Source organism: Leishmania braziliensis, chromosome 29 (assembly GCF_000002845.2).
Source record: "Leishmania braziliensis MHOM/BR/75/M2904 complete genome, chromosome 29".
Classification (NCBI taxonomy): Eukaryota; Euglenozoa; class Kinetoplastea; order Trypanosomatida; family Trypanosomatidae; genus Leishmania; species Leishmania braziliensis.
The window spans coordinates 579445-602071 of record NC_009321.2 but is presented as its reverse complement, the minus strand read 5'-3'; the positions used below and the strand labels follow the sequence as shown (position 1 = coordinate 602071).

General features: G+C 52.2%; 2 protein-coding genes across 2 annotated transcripts; both read right to left on the bottom strand.

Annotated features, from left to right (window-relative positions):
• Nucleotides 1-2754: 2754 nt before the first annotated feature.
• On the bottom strand, nt 2755-4701 carry LBRM_29_1500 (putative RNA binding protein; the record flags this gene model as incomplete). The annotated part of the gene is made up of 1 exon (XM_001566444.1): nt 2755-4701. One exon carries the CDS (start codon nt 4699-4701, stop codon nt 2755-2757), a length of 1947 nt encoding a protein of 648 aa, XP_001566494.1.
• Nucleotides 4702-18226: 13525 nt separating this feature from the next.
• LBRM_29_1490 (hypothetical protein, unknown function) lies at nt 18227-21964 on the bottom strand (the record flags this gene model as incomplete). The annotated part of the gene is made up of 1 exon (XM_001566443.2): nt 18227-21964. One exon carries the CDS (start codon nt 21962-21964, stop codon nt 18227-18229), a length of 3738 nt encoding a protein of 1245 aa, XP_001566493.2.
• Between the last annotated feature and the right edge of the window lie 663 nt (nt 21965-22627).

The following is a 22627-nucleotide window of genomic DNA, read 5'->3' as shown; positions in this document are numbered from 1 at the left end:
CTTAGATGAAGAAGAAAGCAAAAGAAGAAAAAAACGAATAGTGAATGAATAAATAATAATTATCACCATCATAAAGCGCTTAATAATGAGAAATAATAATGAAGAACCAGAAGAGGCAATCCAACAAAACGAGGCGAGGTGAATCCTGCAGAGAAACGGCACCAATAAAGGAGAACTACATCAAAATAAAAAAAAAAGAACGTCTCTGGTGCGCCGCTACACCACACACATACACACATACACCCACGCGTGAGAAGCTCAGCACGGAACAACGATAAAGACAAACTGAAAAGATAAAGTGCAAGCAGGCAAAAATTTCCCATCTGTAAAACAAAGGTGAAGAGACAATAGCAAAGACCAAAAGGCAAAAGGTCCCCCGACGAACACTCAGTGAAAGCGAAGAGAAATGATAGCGATAATGCAGAGAAATGTTTTGAAGGAAACCCACCGATGAAAACTACAACAAAAAAAAGAGCGAAGCAAAACGAGAGAGAGATCACGCTTCGCTTCCACTCACCTTGCTTGCATTACGGCGAGGACTGCCCATAACCAAAGGCTGGCTCGCTCCGCTTTTTCTCCTTCGGCTTAGTGTTGGTGCTAAATGCAGTCGTGTTCCAGAGGAGACTCTCGCTCGTTTTTTTGTCGAACTCTTCTCCATCCATCTCAATCTCTCATGTCTTTCTCTCTCTTAAGAAGCTCATGTAGTTCAGGCAAAACCCTCCTCCTGAGACAAAGAGAGGCACACTAGAACCAAGTGAATAAATAAAAAGGTGCATGGCACAGTCCTGAGGGGGGAAGAAGGCCGAGAGAAACCGATACAGACGGAAGGAGATGCTTCTGTTTACTCCTTTTTCTTCCCCTTGCGGTAATTCCAAGCAGACGTGTATGTGCAGCAAGACAAAGCAGACGCGAAGCTTTTGGCGGAGGAAGGGACAAGCAACCGAGGGCAAAAAAAGAAGAGAAAAACTGTTTCGGGCGCACAAACAAACGGAAAGACGAAAAAGCAGCAGGAGTCGCAGGGAGGAGAACTATTTATTCAGGAAAAAGTGACGAGTGGGAGTACATAAACTATAAAGAGGGAGGGAGGGGGGGGGGGGGGCAAGAAACAAAAAAAAGAAAAAAGAAGGAAGAGACGTTCAAACAAGCAGAGAGTGGGAGGACAAGAGCAGGAGCATAAAAAGAAGTCAAACGAAGAGAGATCGCAGTCATTGCTATCTGGAAAAAAAAGGAACAATAAGAAAAGCCACGCACACACAACGCAATACCTCCTGGGGACTGATGCGAGAAATGGGCGGGTCGGACGTGCGACATACAAACGCACTCGTGCAGAAGAGCGTGAGGCAGAAGAAAGGAAATGACGAAATAATAGAGCTGGAGCAGTTCCATCCACACCAAAATTTGAGTAAACATACACACAGTCGTGTAGACATGGGCAGTCACCCCTCGGTCTGTGGTATTCGGATACCGCCAGCGCATGCGCAGCAGCTTCCTTCCTCGATTGCGTTTCCTTTGGTTCTGTCTTTTTTTCGTGTGCACCCATCTGCCTTGACGGTGTTGGCACTAGACAAGAGGGAAGAGGGTGATGCCATGCACATGAAAGAAGGAGCAGGAACAGAAAGACATGCCCATACCCACAGATGAAGAGACGAAGAAGGTGATGCAGTTGGAGGAAGATCAACAACGAGAAAAAACAGCGCCATCCCCAGCACAAGAAAAAAACATTCTACGTGTCTCACATAGAGAACAAGAGAGGCTCACAGACACTCGCGTCCAAGTAGGGGTAAGGGAGAGAATCGGGGTCGACTCCAGCACATCAAGAACCAAGCGACGGAGAGGGTCTGGTGAGCAAGAAAAAGGAAGACAGCGAAGAAAAGGAGCCAAAAGCGTTTTTTTTTGGGGTTTTGCACGTAATGTGGAGGAAGGAGCACACGCACACGCACACTCATAGAACAAGAAAGAGAATAAGCGGGGTATGTCACGTGGACGGACATATCTGCAAGTATAAAAAAAAAAAAATAGGGGGAAGTGCGTGGGTTATAAAGGTAGCGAGGAATCGAGGAAGTGGCGTGTAGGGGCGGGGGGAGGAGAAAGCGGTGATAACTAAAAATTAAGAAAAAGAAAAGATGCAAAAAAGAAAGCGTAAAGGAGCACAAACAGGGCAACGATACAGTGGAGTGAAGAGGGGTGCAGAGGAAAAAGAGTGGTGAAGAGAAGTCCGGGTGTGTATATGTGTTTGTTTTTTTTTTCTTCTTTGCATCAAGGCGTGAAGTGGAGAGCAGTGAAACTAAAAAAAAAAAAAAAGAGAAAAAAAAACAGCACAGCCAATAGAGCAGAAACTCAACAGGACGAGGAACAAAAATAAAAACCCAGACAAGCACTGCGTCAGCGGTGGCTGCAGTTCGCCAAACTTGCACAAGGCAGCACGCACATCTACACCTCAAGAAAAAGCGTACAGCAGCAGCGGCGAAAAAAAAAAAACTAAAAGAATACGTGCACACACGTGTGGCAAATGGTGTCCAAGTCTTCGTTCCTCGCTCCCTCTCCCCCTAAAGAGACGGTGCTGAGGTGCGTGTGCACGCATATACACAGCATAGCGAAAGGGAAGAACAAAGTAGAAGAGAGACTCCCCACACGTACTTCCAGCGCTATACAAGCCAGTCACAGATGAAGACCCTCAGCAGGACCAGAAGGAGCGGTAAAAATCAGCATGTTCTGCACGGCACAGAGAGAGAGAACAGGAGAACAGAAAACCTTTCACCCCACGCGAATGAAGCTGCAGTTTATGTAGGGGTTGTGGCGGTAAGTCTGCGGCGACTTGGGCGATGCCATTGCAACGCTCTGCCCTGAGTGCAGCGAGGCCGGAGGCGTTGTTGAGGTCGCCTCGACGACCTGCAGGGCACACACCTCCCCTGGGCCCGAGGACACGGTGGCCTTTGAGATCTTCATGAAGTGGCCCAGGGTCGGAAGCGTTGTGGGGTGACGGGTTGGAATCGCCGCAGCAGCACCTGCGTATGGCAGCTCCGGCATCGTGTGATCTACCAGCAAGTGATAGAATCTGGGTACCACTGGTGCAGTGATGGGAATCTGGCTGAATTGAGGAACCTGCAGTTGGCGAAACTGCTGCTCCTTAGGCGGCGCGAGCTGCGACACCTGCAGTGCCGAGCCGCTGGAGAAAAAACTCCCCTGCGCCTGGCGGCCAGAGAAGTCAATGAACGAGGGCCACTGTGAGTCCTCCACGATCGGCGCCGCCGTCGCTCCTTCGCATTCCAGAGTGCCGACCACTGGCATGCTTCCGCCAATAAGAAACGGTGTTGTCGCCGGAAACTGAAGAAGGTTCAGAGGCAAGACCGAGGCTGCAGCCGGCGCCGGCATAGCCCTCACACAGCTTATCGTGTGTTGAGGGGGCAGTGGTGCTTTCACAGGCGGAACGTTGCACTGCGGTGGTGTGAGTTTGGCGTAATTTCTGAAGAGCGAGACCTCTTCGGTCATACACATATCCGTCATTGATGCATCGGTGCCGCATGACTGAAAAACGCGGCTGCTCGGGCTGATGCAGGTGTTACCACTTCTGATAATCTGTTTGGGACCAGGGCTCTCACTCGTAGTGCGAGCCCTGGTGTTTCGCGGCCTGCTGCTGCCCCGAAGTCGTCGCTTGGCAGACGAAACGGTATGGTTCAACTCGCTCTGCTGCTGCTGGTGTTGGTGGTTGTGCTCGCGGTAGTGCTTCACCAGATCCTCTGCTAGCTTCACCATGATGGGGATGCCATGGCACGACGCGAACGGCTTCGTGTTGTGCACCTCCCGCGCCGCCCGCTCCGCCGCGCCCTCCTCGGTGTAAATCACAAACGCGATTAGTCGCATCATCGTCTCATCCTGCACCGGTGACGTATCCTTGTGCAGCGTCACCTGGCGCACACCGCCGTACACCCCAAACAGCTCTTCCAAATCGACCTTCGTGCAGTCCAGCGGGATGTTGCGCACAAACAGCTTCATAATCTTCTTGCGCGCTTCGCCAACCGGCGCGCCCTCACTGCGCCTCGCCCATTGAACAGAAATGGAACGTGAGCCGACGTGAACACCGTTCATCGCCTTCATCGTGCGTCGGGCCTCATCGTGCGAGCTCATACGCACAAATGCGGTGCCGAGGCTTTCTCCTGTGTGGATGTCACGCATCACGGCGGAGCTCAAGATCGTGCCATGCTCGGCAAACGCCGTCTCGAGCTCCACCTGGCTCACCTTCGTGTCCAGGTTGCAAATAAAAAGGTTGCTGTTGTGCAGATTGTTCTCTTCGGAAGCAGTGATCTGTGCGGCAGCGGCAGTGGTAGCCCGTGTGCTGCGGCCTTTCCTAGGTGCCACTGCCCCAGGGCGTGGACGTGTGTTCATCGTGGGTGCTCGGTTCCTCTGTACGGTAGTGCGGGGGTGGGAGTGATTGGAGCCAGTGGAGCTGCTGGTGTCCGAGGCAATCTTCTTCATCTTGTCACTTCTTACGAATGGGCTCACCGCATTCACCATCTGTGGAGTCGTAGTGTCGTTGCTGCATCCTTCATCAGCGTGGGAGTCCGCAACACCAGTAGCATTCTCCTCTCTCGCAGGTGGCGACAGAATGGAGGCGGATGGCAGCAGCGCTGCAGGGGATGCAGCACGATGGTGAGTGGTACTATGCGTCGGCACTGAGATGCAAGAAGAGTGGAGGCGCGCCATCATTCTGTAGAGCAGCGAGAGCCGGGAGGAGGAGGGGGGGGGAGGAGCGCAGAGAGGTGAGGAAAAAACTGAAGATAAACTAAGAAGATGCGTCGACACAATTAGTAAGTGATTGAACGAAAAGAAAAGCCCCCCTGCAGCAAAGACGTCTCAGCCAAGCGCAGAGAAGAGATAGTCCCCTACCGCCGACGTACAAATGCACGAGTAGGAAAACGAAGGAACTCTGAAATTTCGCACTGTTGTTGTGAGTGGGCCCAAAGGCGAGAGAAAACGAGGGGGGAAAGGCACAGACAACAAAACACACGTAAAGGAAAATGAGGAAAAAAAAAATGAAGAATTCACAGCCACGGACACAAGACGGGAGTAGAAATCCGAGAAGCGAACCGAAAACAAAGGAGCAGCTGGTGGTGGAGGAGGAGGAGGGGGGGGGGGGGGGGGGCAAAGAATAACTGATTACACAGACTACGAGATAGAGAAAGAGAGAGAAATGGGGGAGGGCGGGAAACAAGAGAGGCGCGACAATAAAAGAAAAAATATAGGCGCAGCAAACGAGTGGCACTGAAAAAGAGCAAAAGCGAGAAGAAAGAGGCGGGGTGAATGGGTGGAAAGAGGTCGGTATCAACGGAAGTAAAACATAAATAAAAGACAGACGAGGAGCACGTGAAGCACGGAGGAGGGGGAGAACACACACATGCACACTCGAGCGGGGAGTAATGGAGGGAGTACGCACAGGCACACTGAGGCACGCTAGCGTAGGTGGAGAAGGTGAGTGCACACAGGTGGCAACACGGAAGGAGAGAGAGGATGAGAGAAAGAGAGAGAGGCAAAAGAAAATCACGAGTCGACACGAGGGCTGCAAAAAAAAAAAAAAAACAGACGCAGAAGCGTTAAAGGGTGTACAAGAGAAAAAGAGATGAGATTAGTGCAAAAGGGGGTACGCAGACACACACATATATATATGCACACCACTGCAGAGAGAAAGAGAGAGAGGGGAAGAAGGGTACGTCAGGAGTAGAAGAAATAACAAAATTTCTGAAAACAGATGCCTTCGTTGTAGTGGTGGTTTGTGTGTCTCTTGGCGATCAAACAGAAGCACACGAGAGGGAAGAATGGGGGGAGGGGGGGGACGAAGCTCTCGATGACGAGGATGAGAATCGCTATGTCCGGGTGCTGAACGCGATGTTAACGTCACAATAATAAACCTGCAATGTGTGCTGTGGGGAAATTAATTTGTTTCCTCATGTCATATGGGGTAGGGGGATCCGACACTTTTGCTTTGCGAATCACTCGTTCTTTTCTGTGCTTCGGCCGTGCTTTTCTCGAGAGTGTGTGTGGGGGGAGGGGGGAGGGGGGAGGGGGGTTCTTTTCCTCTGTACTTTGAAAGACCAACACAGACGAGAAAAAAAACGCACTAACAACGACAAGGACGATACGATAGGTATAACTAACACAACGAGGACACTAAACACTCAGAGAGGGAGGGAGGGAAGGAGGGGGGTAGCACTTAAGCAAAGAAAAAAAAGAGTAGAAAGGGGATAAAAGGCCCGCCCAAAAAAAAAATCACAACGGGCAGAAGAGAACAATACTAAGACAACGACAAGGACAAGGACAAGGATTAGAATAATAGTAAACAAAGGATACGCTGCATGAATTTGTTTATACGCCACACGCAGTACAACGGGAAGGAGACGAAAGGAAGACAGTAGTGGGGATAGAACAAGCAGAACAAAAAAGGGTGAACAAACACACAAGCAGCATAGGAGTCGAAGACAGCAGTGAGAGACGCCAACAACACAGCACAAAAGTGAACAGAAAAGAAACGCAGGAGAAATAAATGAGAATGGAAATAGGGTGTTTGTGCTCGTGCACAAGTCTCTCCCTCAATTTCCTCCACACTTGAATACAAAGCACGCACAGAAAAAGAAAGAACAACAGGGAAAGGGGAGTACCTTGTGAAAGAATAGAAACGCGTCCTCGGGCAAAGCGGTGAGACAAGAGGAAGTGAAAACAAAAAGAGGGAGCGGTAACACACGTGCCGGGTCTGCCTGCGTGAGTCTGCTGGTGTGCGTACGTGTGTGATTTTTCCTGTTCTTTATCTTTGGCGTTCGTGTTTGGCGTCGCTCTTTTCTTTTCCTGCTGCTGCTACTTCTTTGTTTTTCTTCGCTGCAGTGCTTAGCACAGAGAGTAGCAAACACGAAAGAGCCCCAAAAGGGAAAGGGAAGAGAGAGCGAATAAGACTGAAGAAAGGCAAATAAGTGAAGAATTTGAAAGCGGGAAAGACAGAGATGCACACAGTAATGAATATATGTATGTAGTCTGTCTGAGGAGTATGTCTGATATTGCGGGGAAGTCGAGAGGGACAAAGAGTGTGCGGGAATAGACAGAACAAAGAAGAAAAAAATAGATATAGATATATATAGATATGACTTCTAGAGGGGAGAAGAAACAGGAGGGGGGGCAGAAGGAAAGAAATGGAGAAGGAGGCGTGTAGTCCCTTTCAGTTTTTTTCTTTTTCCTCTGAGACGTCCTTGATCGGCGGATGAGCGCGTGGGTGCTCCTGTTTTGATGTTATTGTCTTCGTCGTCCTCCTTTCGGTTCCCTCTGTGTGTGTGGGTGTGGGGGTGTGTGTCGTGTGTGACGTGAATGCCAATAGTTAAAATAAAAAAAAGAGAGAGCGAAGGAAGCAGAGAAAAGAAGCGTATTTTCTGGTCTCGATAGTGTAGCATCAGAGAGAGAGAGAGAGAAAGAGGGGGAGGAAAAGGAGGTGGTGGGGTAAGAAGGAGACGCAGATCATCTATCCAGCTAAAAGGGCTCCCCCTTCGTATCGGTCAGCGTCGTTGCTGTTGTTGTTGAGCCTGCTGTAGATGACGCCATAGACGTGCTGAACGTCGCAGAGTAGCAAAACGAAACTTCTGTGGCCTGTCCGTGCTGAATTGCTGCTAGCCGTTTCGGTGATTTCTACGAAGGTGGGGAGTTTATCTCTTCCCTTGTCCATCGCGTCCCCACCCCGGTGGGGCTCATATAACGTGGAGTAGTCTGGTTGGGGAAGGGGAGTGGACTCGAACTCACAGACAAGGAATTAAAGCCAGTTCACATCGCACCCAACATGAGAGAAAACTATCACACCCCACACATATGGTACCCGTACGTCGCAGTCGGAAGACGCCTGAAAGAAATAGCAGAGACCCTCTACAGGAGGGCAAAACATTTCGGCAATGAGGGAGAAGAAGGAGAAGGCAGAGTATACACACAAAATGCAGCAAACTACGCGATTGAAATACAAGGAGGGAGAGTACAAAGACGAGAAGGCAGCTGATGCATGCACTGCGCCGGAATCAAAGAGTGACAAATCAGCCCTTTGGACACCATTCTGGCGAGCCGAGCGCCTTTGACGCTTCCCAGACGGGCATTGATCGCACTCACCAACTACGGGTTCGAAGAAGAGAGGGGAGATAAGAGAAGCGAGATTCGCCAGCACTCATTGTTCTTGGGTACGCCTATACTGTAGTGGGCAATGGTGACGCGAAGAGACGTGTAGCCATTCTAAGGAAGTCAATGGCGGGTGCTAGAGGGGGGATTTTGCGTACGGTACGTCTGTGTGGGTGTGGGGGTAGAGGGGGTGGGTGGGTGTGCATCGCGGGAAAAGAGAGCAACGATGGGCCATCAGAGGCTGGGTAGGAAAGGTGAGAGGGGGTGATGGAAAAAGAAAGGTGCGGATGGCGGACAATGACAACAGTGTATTGCAGGATCAGTCGCCCGCATACAAACATGGCTCTATCATAAAAGAGAGAGGGACCGAGACAATACATCCTCGCGCGCTCTACGCGCACAAGTGCCTGAGTTACTGTGGCCTGCTGTTGATCTCACACCCGTGGAAAAAGCTCGTAAAAAAGAGTAGCAGTGCATTTTCGCTGTACCGCTCTTTTTCCATTCTTATCGGCCTAGCAGCTCTCTCCTAGTAAGCGTGAGCCCTTACTAAAGTGTGCATGATCTCATCAACGTTGCCAAAAGGCTTTCCACTTACGCGCGTGCTTTCGGATTCTGACTGGCTGTGCGACATCGCTCGGGCGGGTATTTCTCTCTGTGTTGTCTGCGTGAAGGAAAACACTGCTACCGAAGTACAGATGGAGAGCAAAGAAAGGCATTTGCAATAGTGAGGGGAAAAGGGGGGGAGAAGGCGAAGAAAGCCATCGCGACAAGCATAAGCACGCGAACACACACACACACATGTACATACATACATACATAGAATGAAGAAGCTGAAAATGAGGAGAAACAAAAAGAGGGGGGCTCTCCCAGCACTGTCATCCGCTGCAGTGCATTTGCTCAAAAAGCAAAACAAAAAAGCAAAGGAGCCGAAAAAAAAAATAACAGAGTCCCCCGAGAACAGCACACACGTCTACCCAGACGCGAAGACACACACACACACACAGGCGAGCTCACAAACAGAACACTTGTCAGCGACACGCACATGCGGTGAAAAGGAAAGAAGAGCTTAGTATACGAGAGTCCTAAACACGTAGCACAGCTCGACGCTCTCCATGTACAAGCACACACACGCATGCATCCCCCACCCCCTTAGCTCACTTTATCTTCCTTACTGTCGCACTGTCATCCTTTTTGTGTGGTGTATTGCTGATTCTTTTATCCTTCCTTTTTTTGTGCGCATCTTGTATGGGGCTTTCGACTCCTGAGGCATTCGACATTTTTGTTACCGCCTTCTCTTCCCCTCCTCTCCCTACCGAATACACACTATTGCCAGAGGTGAAACGGAGGAAGAAGAAAAAAGGAAGCACACGCGAAGGCTGTCAAACGAGAGATTAAAGGATGGGAGACAATTTCGTCCACAGTTTTGTCGAGGTTGATGTTGTGTGCGGGTGCTGTTGTTGTTCTTCATTCAGCGCCCTCAAACCAACAAAGGTGTGAGGCGCAACACGCAAATGTGAAGACGGGCCAAAGTGAGGCTGCGCTTTTCCTCACAAGTTGAGGCGGCACATTTTCAGGCACATTCGCACACACCACACACACAACGCCTTGCGCCTGCCCTTCACTTTTGGACAAACAGCAGAAGTTGTCTTCTCACCCTCCTATCCGGCAGAGGATACTCTCAACGCGCACACCGAACAGAGAGAGAAAAATCCTCGACGGGCAGAAGAGAAGGTGGGGAGCGACACAAGAGGGACAAGAGAGACCAGAGAATCGGTGAAAAAATGAACAAAGATGCAAAGTCGTTGGAGACAAAGACACCCTCTGCCTCTCCTTGTGAAAGGCAAAGAGAGAGAGAGACGGGGTCGAGTAAAAGCCACAGACAACAACAGCGAAAAAAAAAAAGAGAAGACACGTGGCGAGAAAAGGGAGAACTTGCAATCTACTGCTTTCTGTGTCGGTGCTTGGGTGTCTGCACGCGACACACGCGCAGAAGATAGAGATCGGGAAAGGCTCGTGTGCGAGGGAGAAAGAGACACTGCACAGACACAGTGCTATCCAGTCCCCACTACATCCCCCCCACACACACACACACATGTAGAAAGAAGAGGCGGAGAGAGGATGGGGGGTGGAATAGAGAAGTGTACGGTGAATGCGTTGAGATGAGGAGAACAAGAAGCCCAAAGGGTGGAATCAAAAGATAGAGAGAGCAACAGAGGCGAATGCAACACCTAGTCTCTACGAGAGGGGGGAAGGCACAGAAGATGAAAAGGGGGAGATTAGCAGCGCTGGCGGCGAGCAAGCGCACGAGCAAAGACAAGAGGGGGGAAGATAAAGTGAACATCACAAATCAACACGCCAGTGGTGTGCAAGAGAACACGGAGAAAAACACTAGTACACGGCACTCACGTGCGCACATCTAAGCAAAGAAAGCAAGCGCTGTGCAGATCACGTCTGCATCGCGTAGAACAAAAAAAAAAAATAAGTGCAATCCACGAATATGGACAAGCACAGAGGCACTCCTACCCCATAGTTAAGAGTAGCAAGGCGTGAAGAACCTGAAGACGGCAGAGAGAGAGAGAGAAAAAAAAAAAAAAAAACAGAAAGTGTGCGAGCAAAGCGCTCGGTTTCATTGGAGACATAATATAACGCGAAATAGAAATCTCACCTGCGTAGAGAGGTGTAGGAAGATACGCTAATAGGGAAAAGGAAAGCCAATGCAGGAGCACGCGAAGCGCAGAGAGAAGAATAAAATGCACACGGCCCCGTGTGTTCGATGGCTTGCGGGTGCGGTTCTTTTCTTATGTTAGTTGATCTCTCGCTCGCTTGTGTGCTGTTTGTCGCCTTTGAGCCCGCGTGGGTAATGCTCTCGTGGAGAAAGCGAAAGAGAGCGAATGCACTCGTGCGCGACGCAAGTCTAATTCATAAAGGCCGAACGCCGATGGAGAAATGCAACAACAACAACAACAAAAGACAAAAAAGCATACGAGCAATCAAAATGCAGGCATTTACACGCAAAAGGAGGGGGAGGGAGGGAGGAGGAAGACAGCGGGGGAAGGGGAAGGAAGGGGGAAGGTCTGAAAGTGGAAAAGTAGGAGGCAGAGAGGAAGAGAGAAACAGAGAAACCACAAACGCCTCCCTGTATGCTGCATCACCAGCCGCACGCACAGACGCAAATGCGCCTTCTTAAAGACAAACAAGCACGGGTACACATGCGCGTCACAGAGGAATAGGAAGAGACCATCATTCAGAAAAACGTGAACAATAAAACTTAATTTGCCAAAAGAAAAGTGGAAGCTCAGAAAGGTCACGAGACAAATATGGAGAGAGAGAGAGAGCACACGCTTAAGGGGGCCGGCATTAGAAGAAGTGGGAGGTAGATTGATAGGGAGAAAAGGAGGCGTTCGCACCCAACTCAGATCGACGGTGCCCAGCACAGGCAGACAAGCAGATAAGCACCATTCACAACACAAAGAAAATGAGGAGCCAATAGTTTGAGAACTCCTTCATGGTGGACCAATTTGTTTTTGAATTACCTATTGGGTCGGCTTTCATTCAGCCCTCGGTAGGAAAGCAACGGCAGCACGCACCTACACATTAGCCGCGCTACGCTTTACTTACGACCTCCTTCCTTCTTTTTCTGTCAGTAACGCGTCGATTTTTCACGCTTTTTCTTTGCTTTCACCGCTGTCTGTTGTTGATCATCGTGCCAGGTGAACGCCAAACTACAGAGCAGTCAATAAAAGCACTAACAACAGAAAACAAAACAACGCGCACGAAATCGAAAAGGGGGATGCTAACAGGAAACGGAAAAAAAAAAATGGTAGCGCAAGAGCAGCACGAGAAGAGAAACCCCTTATAGGGACATGAAGAAGTGCAGCAGAGAAGCCTGCACATGCGCTTCCATTTTTTTTTCGTGGATGTGTGCTGCTGCTCTCCATTTCTCTTTCTCGCTCCCTCTCATGTGGGCACGCGCGCAACAAGCGCCCAACCAAAAGGAGGCGTGCGAGAAGGTCAAACAACCACCAACAACAACAAAAGATGGTGGAAAATGGTGAGGGCGACAAAAGAGATGAAAACAAAGCGTGAAGAAACCATAGAAGTCCAGCAAACGGAGCAAATCAAACCGATCCTGAAGAGATACCGGTGAAGAGCGATCGAGAAAAACAACAAAGGGAAAAAAAAAAGAAATGAAACATAAGAAAATGTGCCGACAGCGGCGGAATGAGAAATAGGGATGAGAATGAGAAAGGGCAGTATCACAGAGCAATGAAAACCACGACGAACAACAGCAAAGAAGTGCACTTATCAAATCAGCATGCTGAGAGAAATCATAAAGAAGCTACAAAATCCCACGCTTCGGGCGAGCAAGGAAGAATAAGCATTAAAAGTCAAAGAAAAAAAAACTGACTTGAATGGGAAAAAGGGCGAAGAAAGGGGCGCAACTAGAGAGAGGCAGCCCTGGAGAAAGAACAGAAGAAAAGAGAGAAAGGGGAGGGCAAATACAAGAAAAACAGAAGGTGGAGTGTAGTGCCGAAACAAGTCAATGGGCGATCAAAGGAAACGCAATTGGGTTGCTTTTCTTGTGTGTGTGGGTGTGTGTGTGTGTGTGTGTCGTCGTCGTCGTCGTCGCCGTCGCCGTCCTCACAGCTGAAAAGGCGAACAAACGGAAAAGAATAAAACACAGAAAAAAAAAACACACAACTGTGCGAAGTAAGGAACCGCAAAAGACCTTCACAGAAAGGTAACTAAAACGAACGGGGAAAAGAAGGACGCCAACAGAAGCACACCTCCACATGCTCCACGTAACTCAGCATAACGAGCGAGAGAAAAATAAAGGAGAGTTGTGGAACAGATATTAAGCCGTGAGCTGCATGCGCATGCCGCTCTGTGCCGGAGTGTGTGCGCGTGTGTGTTTTAGACTACTGCAAGAAAGAGGAAGTGACAGAAAGGAAGAAAGTGCAGTATGCTGGGGAAAAGGAGTAGCAGCACCGAAAGCCGAGAGCAACTCAGACATATATAAAGAAAAAAAAGAACAAGAATCACGCCAAGAGCCGTAGACGTTTGTGAAGGACACGACACGGGAGGGTCTCAGCAGACGCCAGAATAAAAAAAAATAACAAACGAAGAGAAATCCGAAACGTTAGGCAAATTCAATGGATAAGACAGGGAAAGACGAAGCAAAAGAAAAGCACAAATACTCTGCTGCCTCTTGGCCGCGATCCAAGAGGGTAACTAAAAATGAAAATGAAAATGAAAAGCGATGTCCTCTCACATCCCCCCCTCCTCATGCCCAGAAAGGGTTGGAAAGAGAGAACGACAGCGAGCTGAAAGAAAGGAGGAGGGGGGTGAAAAGAGCGGATACGAGAAAAGCGGCGCACAAGAACAGCACTGTCGGGAGCGACAACAAAACGTGAAACAAAAAGGCTCAAAATATATGTGGTACCAGAAAGGGAGGAGGAGAAAGGATAGAATCCACGTGGGGAGTTGCGTAGGGCTATGCCTGCGCGTGCATGTCCTTGAGTTTTTTTTTTCGAAGATCAGCGGCGTAAGAGGAAAGGAGCAGAGAGACTTGAATGGAAGTGGTGGGACCAGAAGAAAGGAAGACAAATTAGAACGGAAAAGAGAGAGACGGAGAAAGGGGGATAGAAACACCCGCGCAGAGGAACCTGCATCGGTGCATTGAAGCACACGCGCACAATGGAGAAGCGGGAAGGCAACACACAATCACAAAGAGATGCACACACGCTCAGGTTAGCAATAAAGCTGAAGAGCGAACGTACACACGCGCGTACACATCTATGGGGGGTAGGGGGAAGAAGCTCAAAGCACATCAAAGGTAAAAAGGCGAGTTGGCATCACTTCGCGTCAGTGGGGAAGAAGACATGTAAAGTGGTAATGAAAAAAAAATAGGGGAGGAAATGAAAAAAAAAAGAGAAACGTGCTGATCAATCAGCTTGCACATACACCGTGTATGAAGCACGCGAGGAGGACGGTGTGGGGAATTTTTTCATATCTGATGTGCGAGTGTGTGAAAAGAGGAAGGGAAAGGGGATGGGGCTGCTGCTGCTGCTGCTCCCCTCTCTCTCTCCATAGAGCACAAAACAACGACTACAGCGCGAGGGGAAATCGCGATGCTTGAATAAGAAACGACTCGAGAAATAAGCAGGAGAAAGGGTGGAGAAATGATCGTTGAATACACAGATAAAATGACAATAAGCCCTGCATCCACCGATTCCGGTACAACAGGAGGCAATCTGCACAGCACATGGATGGATAAGAGTGTAAGCACATTGTTGTACACACGCGTCTTCTCCCAAAAGGAAAAAAAAAAACATGACATGTCATTGCTGAACTGGCAGTCTGTTGTTGCTTCTTGTTCGTCGCGTTTTTTTTTTTACCGTTTCTCACCCATTGCCATTCAGACTGTCTTGCTAAGGGTGCACACACACATACACACTCATGCCCAATACGCAGGCGGACAGGCGCGCACTCCGTTGCAACACAGACAACAAACAGAAATGCACCCTTGCAGTGGAGGAGAAGGCTCAATGCGGAAGAAAAGAAAGCGAGAATGATGGAGAAAACAGGCGAAAATAAGAAAGACAAATCGAGAAAGAGTGGCGGAAACAAAGCGAGAGGATGTACGTCACGTAAACACAAAAGCCAGCTCGACCTCAGGGGTGTGTGTAGGACGGCGTACGTGCGCGTATGCACAAACGTTCATTTATATCGTTTCCCTTCAAGGCGTTAATGGCCCTAGGCAGGGGGTTTGTTGTTCTTGTTGTTGTTGTCTTGCTGCACGCACGTGAACAACAGGCTTGGAAACCGCCGCACAGTACATAGAAAAAAAGAACACAGGAAAAAACTCCAGGAGAGATCAGAGGAGAGGGGGGAAAGGAGAGAAACTGAAAAAAAAAAAAAGAACAGTGGCAGCTGGGGGGGAGGGGGGGGAAGAGGCAAGCCAAGAGAAAAATACATCACATGAAGGGAGATCAAAAGCCATCACGCTAAGACAAACAAAGGGAGAGGCGCAACAGAAAACGAAATAAATAACGAAAAAAGGGAGATGAAGTCGGCGAAGAGAATAAACAACAGAAAAAAAAAACGGAAGAAGGGCGCACGTGCACGACAGAGTCACAAAGAGGGAAGGGGCATAGCACGCACACACACACCACACACCCTTCACCCACTGTCCACCCGCGCTGGCACATCACACGCACGCAAGAAAAGGTAGAAGGGAGCGCAGCAGAATTGAACGCAAACGCGATAACAGAAGAAAAGCAGCACGAAACAAAGCACATCCAAATCCAATGAAGAGAAGCGGAAACAAGAGTGGAGACAGTCGCGCGAAAGGGAAAAATTGGCTCGGAAAGAAGTGTACCGGGAATGGGGTATTAGAGAAGTAAGCATACAAAGACATCCTGTAGAGCAGGCACTCGAGGCTGACAAGGAGAACGACAAATCGGGGGTGTGAGGATAGGCTAGCGTCCAATAGCAAGACTGCACAGAAGAACAAAAAAAAAGTGCTTGAACGAGAAAACAAAGAAGTAAGGAAAAAAAAAAAACACAGAGTCAAACAATATGAGCACATGACTACACAATCCAACAGGCAGGACGTCCACGAAGGGAAAGGAAATGCGTCTGAACTAAAGACGAACGCCAATTAACAAAAAGGAGGCAACACCGACGAGACAAAGCAAAGGCAGCAAAACGAGGGAGGACGGTTCGGGATCAAGCAAAAACAAGCGGATGGGTTGGCGTAAGTGGGCGTGTGTTTGTAAAGAATATAAAAGAAAACTGCGCAGAAAGACGGAAAAAAACGGGACATGCGCAGCGATACGCGCACATCTGTTGGCATCAACACAGACCAACAAGCCCCTAAACCAGCTACACACACACGAACAAGACGTCGTCAGAAGTCTTCTCTTCTTTCAGCCTCTCATTCTTCCACAAAAACAAGTAAGGCAACAACTACGCACGCGCACAGCCTCAGCCCACACACGCCTCTGCTGCACTGCGGCTACGCTCTGCTCCTCTAGGACGGACCGCCTGCCGCCGCAGCAGGGCCACGCGCCATATGGACTCGTCCCCGCCCCCTCTTCGGCCGCGTGCGGCGCGATGGGTGTCGGAGGTGCCAGGCTGAGCCGCACACCTCGATCCACGCGGAAAGCGTCCAGGGTCCTGCTCAAGGGCGAGGCGCTGGCGTCTGCCGTGCAGGTGGGCAGGGGATGCCGGTTAGGTGTCCGAGGCTGCTGATTAGGTCCGTCATCCATGCAGTGAACGTCGCCACCTCTGGCACTCACAATTTTGCAAGCTCAGCCAGCTTTACCCTTGTGCCTCAACCCACAGCCGCCAAACACAAACTGAAATGATAGATGCACGCGACGGACTAGCAGCATCACGGTGTGTGGCCCAATACGTCGCAACATGCCATTCTCCGCGCTTGCTTTTGTGTGTCATAGCGGATTCGGCACTCTGCACAGCAGACCAAACCTCATTTTTTGCTGCCTCACTCTCAGGGCGATAGCCACGAGCCAGCAGGGCCGCGGCTTCTGATTCGACGTCTGTCCGGGCCGCACCACCTCTCCATGGCGAGTGAGGAAGTGACGCTAAACGGAGAGGGCTGGTGCACGCATGCTAGGAATCGTTCCTCGTCCAGTGAGTCCGTCCGCAGCCTGCCAGCGAGTGGTGCGTTGAAGCACACGCGACGGCGTTGCACATGAAGGAGGTGTATGTGTGCGAGGCCCCACAGGGAGTCGATGCCCGCATACCGGTGTGTAACCCGCCAAGGTGTCGCAACAAAACTGCGATCCGACATGTACGTCTCTCCCGCACCAAAAGTGCAAGTGGACCTCCTCGTGTGGGTGCCCAGAGGCACAGGGCAGGTGCGACGCAACGGCACTACGGAGTCGAGGAACAGGAGATCGATTTCCTCGAGTAGGTCTCCGTTGTCTGTGTATGCTGCGGTACTCACGACAGCTGCCGCTGCTTTGGCGTGGAAGTGCTCAATGGTCTTCCTGCAGCTGCTGCTAGCACTGCCTTGCAGCGTGGTGGCGCCGCAGAGCAGCTTTGATTCGCTCAGTGCCATGTAGAAAGACCAGAGAAGATCCATTGACGGATCCCACTCGTGCGAGCACACTTCCTTCACCCTGGCTAGTCGGAGTCTGACAATTCTGATAACATCTGTAACGTATCGCGACAATGCCATGCAATAACCGGAACTCCACGCCAGGAAGGCGGAGGTAGCGATCTTCTTCCAACTACGTGCACGCAACGGTGCGCTTCAGCTGGTGGCGCCGTCGCGCACCAAAGAGGATGTACCTCGCTTGGGAGAAGGAATTGCGGCTTCATGGAGTGCTCCAGCGCTCCACCCTCCAAAGGATGTGAGGAATGATAGGTCATCGACAGAGGTGGCGCCGTGCGGTTTTGGGTACCTCGCCGGGCGTGGGGCTCGGCAGGCCCGCTGAAACGGGGGGGCCCGGGGCGGATCCCTGCGGGCAAACCTCGCCCCCCCCCCCCCCGGTTTCGCCTGGCGGGGGTGGGCCCGCGCAGACCCCCCGCCCCCTGGGCGCGGCGCGGGGCCTGCGGGGCGCCGCCAAGCCCCCCTCCACCCGCGCGCCCACGGGCGGGAGACTGGCGAACAAGCCACGGCGGGTGGGGGAAAGACGAAGGCGCGAGGCGGTAGAGAGTGGAAGCGGCAGCTGACCACGCACGTCGAACATCAGGACCTGCGTGCGCGGGTGGCCGTGATAACAGCCCTAGCCCTTTGAGCCTCGCGCTGAGAACCTTGTCAATTTTCAGCTCCCGAACACCAAGAGAACCCCTTCCCGTCTGATTGTCTTCGACAACGAAGGGAAGCTCCAGCAATGTGGAGAGGGGGGGCAGAACGAGGGCCTCCACCATGTACACTTTCGCTCACCTAACTAAACGCAAAACGCGTGCACACTGGAAGAGAAAGAAAAATACCACATCGCACTCCGACACTCTCAGAGACGGGCATTTAAGCTGAGGTGCAAACAAGAAATCATATAAGAAGAACTACCGTATGCTCCAGGTGGCAAGAGATGGCTGCTTTGCTTGCCCTCTCATTGCCACATCACAGGCCGAACAAGCACTTGATTGAGTAGTGTAGTCCGGAGGGCTTGACAGGCAGCACCTTGGGGAGATGCTCCTCCGTCGCTGTTAGGCAACCGGACACAGGCGTGCTCGCATCTACTATGGCGCGTGGCACCAGTGCATTCGGTTGCAGGGGGTTGATAGCCCTGACAGAGTCAAACGACACCATCGTTGTGTGCTGTTGCTGCTTCGAGTGCTTGTGGACGTCACAGGGGTAGTGGTACGCGTGGTAAAGGCACGGGACCAAAGACGCGCTGAGCTGCCGGGCTCGCCCCTGCTTATTTGAAGGCAATGGCAACGCCTGCTCCTGGTTGTGTGGATCATCTGCGCCGGCAGCAGCACTGCTGGAAGTCTGTGGCTGAGTCGTGCAAGAGTTGCTCCTGCCGCTGCATGAGCGGATGGAGGTGGTCGTGGTAACGATCACTGGTACTTCCGCAGCGGCCGAGACGACGTCGCTGCGCACGAGGTCGGGCGGACAGTACGTGCGTCGCTCGTGAAGACGCTGAGCAGCAGCCTTAGCAAATGGTGGTGCATCCGGGTGTTCGAGCATTGTGTCCATAAGACGGGTGCGGCTTGGACGCATCTCCTCTCTCACTGTCGATATCATAATGGCCGCGTTCCGAGCAGGCGCGAAACTCATCCTCATGTCGCTCACCATCTCAGTCCCCTCATCTTCCCTATAGGTGCTGCTCGGCCCCCTCTGCGAAACGATCACGCGCGATGTCAAGCGAGCAATGGTGGTCACTGCGGTGGTCGTCATCGTTGTCGTAGTCGCCGCCACTGACCCGGCATCGCTTTCGTGTCCCTTCACAACTGAGGGCGCGCAAGAGTCGACAAAAACGGCGCCTTGAAACGGGGAGTTGTTGGTGAGGTTGTCAACGGTGGCCGGCAGGCTAGGCGGCAGTGGTGACTTTCGACGCGAGGAGCAGCCGCCGGAGCGCTTGGCCTCGCTGGGCAAGGCGAGGCGAGAGCGATGGAAACTATAGCTTGGTCGCAGGACCCCGCTCACCCCGACAGCGCATTCGCCGTGCGGCATCGACCCCCGCAAATTTCTTCTGCCGCTAACGCTGCTATCCGCTGTGCGCAGCTGCGAATCGGTCTTGCAGAACAGGGACGACAACGATGTTGCACAGATGTCAAACGGCGCATCCACGCTGCATTCCTCTACCCAGGCTCGAACGCCGGAAGCGGTAAGGGAGCAAAAGGGCAGTGCCTGCGCACCGTACACAAGCGGTGGCACACTCATAAACGATGGACACTGGAAGTCGTCGTGCCTCTGCCCACCGCGTCCACTGCGACCTCCGGCAGCGGCGGGGCCTCGGTTGCTGCGTCCCAGAGGCGAGGAGCACATCGAGAGAGTCGAAGCAGAACAGGAGGGGCTCGCCCACTGCCGCTCCAGCAAGCGGAGCGAACTTCCGTGGCTCATGCCAGTCTCTATGCCTTCCTCGGCCGCTTGTGTCGCCGCCGCCGCAACAGCGACTTGTGGCGACGCACCCAACACGATGCCGCCCACCAAGAGTTTTGAGGCGGAGAGGGACACGCGGCTACTTAGCGTTGTCGGGGTTGCGGTGCCCTGCGGCAACACCGTGCAGGTAAACGACGGTGTGGTGAAAATGGTGGTGGCGGTAACAGTGTCAGATATGGCTGCTACTGAGTCCACTCTGGTGGATGTGCCGCGCATTTCTCGAGGTCCGCAGTGCTGTGAGGTACAGCTACCGAGCAACTGCTTTCTCTTCTGGCCGTCCAGGGGCTTCCTACGCGCGCATAACGCGGTGGTGGCCGTGAGGCTCGACTGGACCACGCTGCAGCCATTTATCGACGCCTCCAAAGTCGAGATGTGAGCAGCCGAGTGATGTGTCGAGCGAGGCGTAGTCGGAGCAGCTGTGTCACAGATCTTCTGAAAGTCGTGATTTGGTGGTTGCTCGCAGACTTGGTGTTGTTTCTCCTCGCTAGCTGGGCAGAGGAAACGTCCTGGTTGCGCTTCGGCTAATGCGTAGCTGCTTTCAACAGCGCACATAGTGGCCATGCTGACCCTCCCACTGCTGGGGTACGTGTGCATTGCACAGGAGCTGCCGCCGCTGCGGGCGGGCGGAGGTCCCAGCGCCCACGATCGCGTTTGCACGCTGCCACTACCCGGTAGTGCTGCGACGCTGTTCTCGAGGACGCTGTCGCTGGAGTTCATCGTGCCGGCCGGGGTGCCGAAACTCGCCAGCAAGCCGGTGGTGCTCGAGGACGTGCGACGGCCACATGGCATCCCCTCGAATTCAGCGAAAGGGTCGATGAAGGGCAGTACTACGGGCATCTCTCGAGAAGCGTTGACGCTGTATGCCACGCAGCGGCACGTTGATGACAATATGGGGAGGCGCTCGCTGTCTAGCTGGCGTGAGTAGAGCGTGTCGGAGACACCCACGAAGCTATCAGTATGGCTCTTATCCTCCGCACCATCCAGCGTTGAAAAGGGGCACGTGAGAGAACTCTGCAGCTGCGATGGCGGCCACGGCGACAGAACCTTTAAGCTGTCGCTGCGGTCCTCGCTGACCTCCTCGGGGTCGAGTAGTTTCAACGAGGCCTGCGGGTGTGGACTAAGCAACCGGAGCTGTTCACTGCCCTCGGACGCGCCGTAGCCGGTTGCGAACATAAGAGAAGTATGGGAGAGCGATTCGGCCAGAGTAGAGCGACCAAAGGCATCTGGCGCACCAAAGCGCGACTCGCTCGGATTCGAAGGCTGCGCGGGCTGTGGCCGCACCACCACACTCGGATGATAAGGCATGAAAGGGACGCAGGTGAAGGGAGGACGGGGCTGAAGTGCGGTGCTTCTCCCAGTGGCAGCCTTCGCTTGCGTCACGCGAACAGTGGCCGTCACTGGCGGTAGTAGTGTGATGCTGGGGTACAGCTCTCCTAGCTCGCCGGTGACGCGCGGGGGGTTGCCGCTGCCGCTGTCGTTGCAGCGGTGTAGCGCTCGGCGATCTCCTCGCTTTTGATGAGGTATGCGGGGCATAGGAAGGCTCGGCGTTGCTGCCGACATCGGGTAATCTGTCGCGGCCGCTGGGTGCGTAGCCGTCACGGGCAAAATGGGCATCAAAGCAGTCGCTGAGATGCGCACATGCATGCCGATGTCACCCAAGCCTGTCTTAGCGCCCCGTGCATCCTGCACCGACCTTTTCGATGAGGAAAGGCACTGCGCGAGAGATGCGTTCACACCATGCCCATTTTCACAGGACACCGCGTGGGAGCGTCGCAAGGGGCGAGCGTCACCCGTCTTCCTGGGGGACAGGGGCAGTACTGCCTCACCAAAATGAGGTAGTGGGCACTGCTGTGGTTGCAGTGACTCTGGTGCGCGACTATGCATACTGTTGGTCGGCCTAGCTCTCACTGGGGTAGAAGATGCTATCGAGCTAGCACTAGTGCTCACAGAGGCATTGAGCACTTGTGAGGGACTCAATATGCTCGTGATGGCGAAGGTGGGCAAATCCGGGTGCTCCAGAGGTTTTCTATTCGGAGGCAGCACGGAAGGTGGAGTGGTGTTGCAAACCGAAAACCTCACGTCTGGTACCATCACAGGGGATTTGTTGCTTGTGGCCGGAGATGATGTGTGGTGTGCACCGTGTTGACTTGGCTTCCGCTGATGATGCCCACTGTAAAGCTGAAGAAGATGGCAGATGTTTTCGCTCTTCTGCACACTACTTCGGTGCTGCTGCTGCTGGTCCTGCGAATCCATGAGAGCACTTCTCTGGGGAAGGGGAGGGGGGAATGGAGGCACACGCGAAGCAAAAAAAGGAGGCAAATAATAAGACGACACAGAAGAAATAAGAGAAGGCGATATCCGGATGAGGGCGCAAAAACGCCACACGCATGTGTACGGTGGGTGTGTATGGAGGCCAAAGGCAAAACAAACAAACCAAGAGAGGCGCGTGAGCAAACTTACGCGTATGTGTGTCGCGTGCGTGGACGCTGCGATAGGCACAGAGGGAAAGGGGGTAAAGAAAAGTCGCAAGAGAGGGAGGAGGTGAATGGGCGAGAGGGAAGAGGGGTTGAGGGAGCGTGGGTGAAGAGAGAAACAGAGTGAGTAAGTACGAGAAGTGAGAAGAGAGGCGAAAACGAAGCAAAGACAATGGAAATGACAGTCACTACATCAAATGAGCTCCGTATCTTCGTTTCTGCTGTCTTTTTTTGTTTTCGTTGATGCGTCCCCCTCGCTCTCTCCCTCTCTTAGCACACGCACAAGAGCAGGAACATATAGTGTCCTGTTTCGCTTTCACTCACCACCCTATCCTGTCTCTCTCTCTCTCTACGTACTACGATCACTAAAACAAAACAACCGGCAATAATGGTAACACTAACGGAGACACACTCGCGCACACTCCGCCTGCTAGGCCGACAC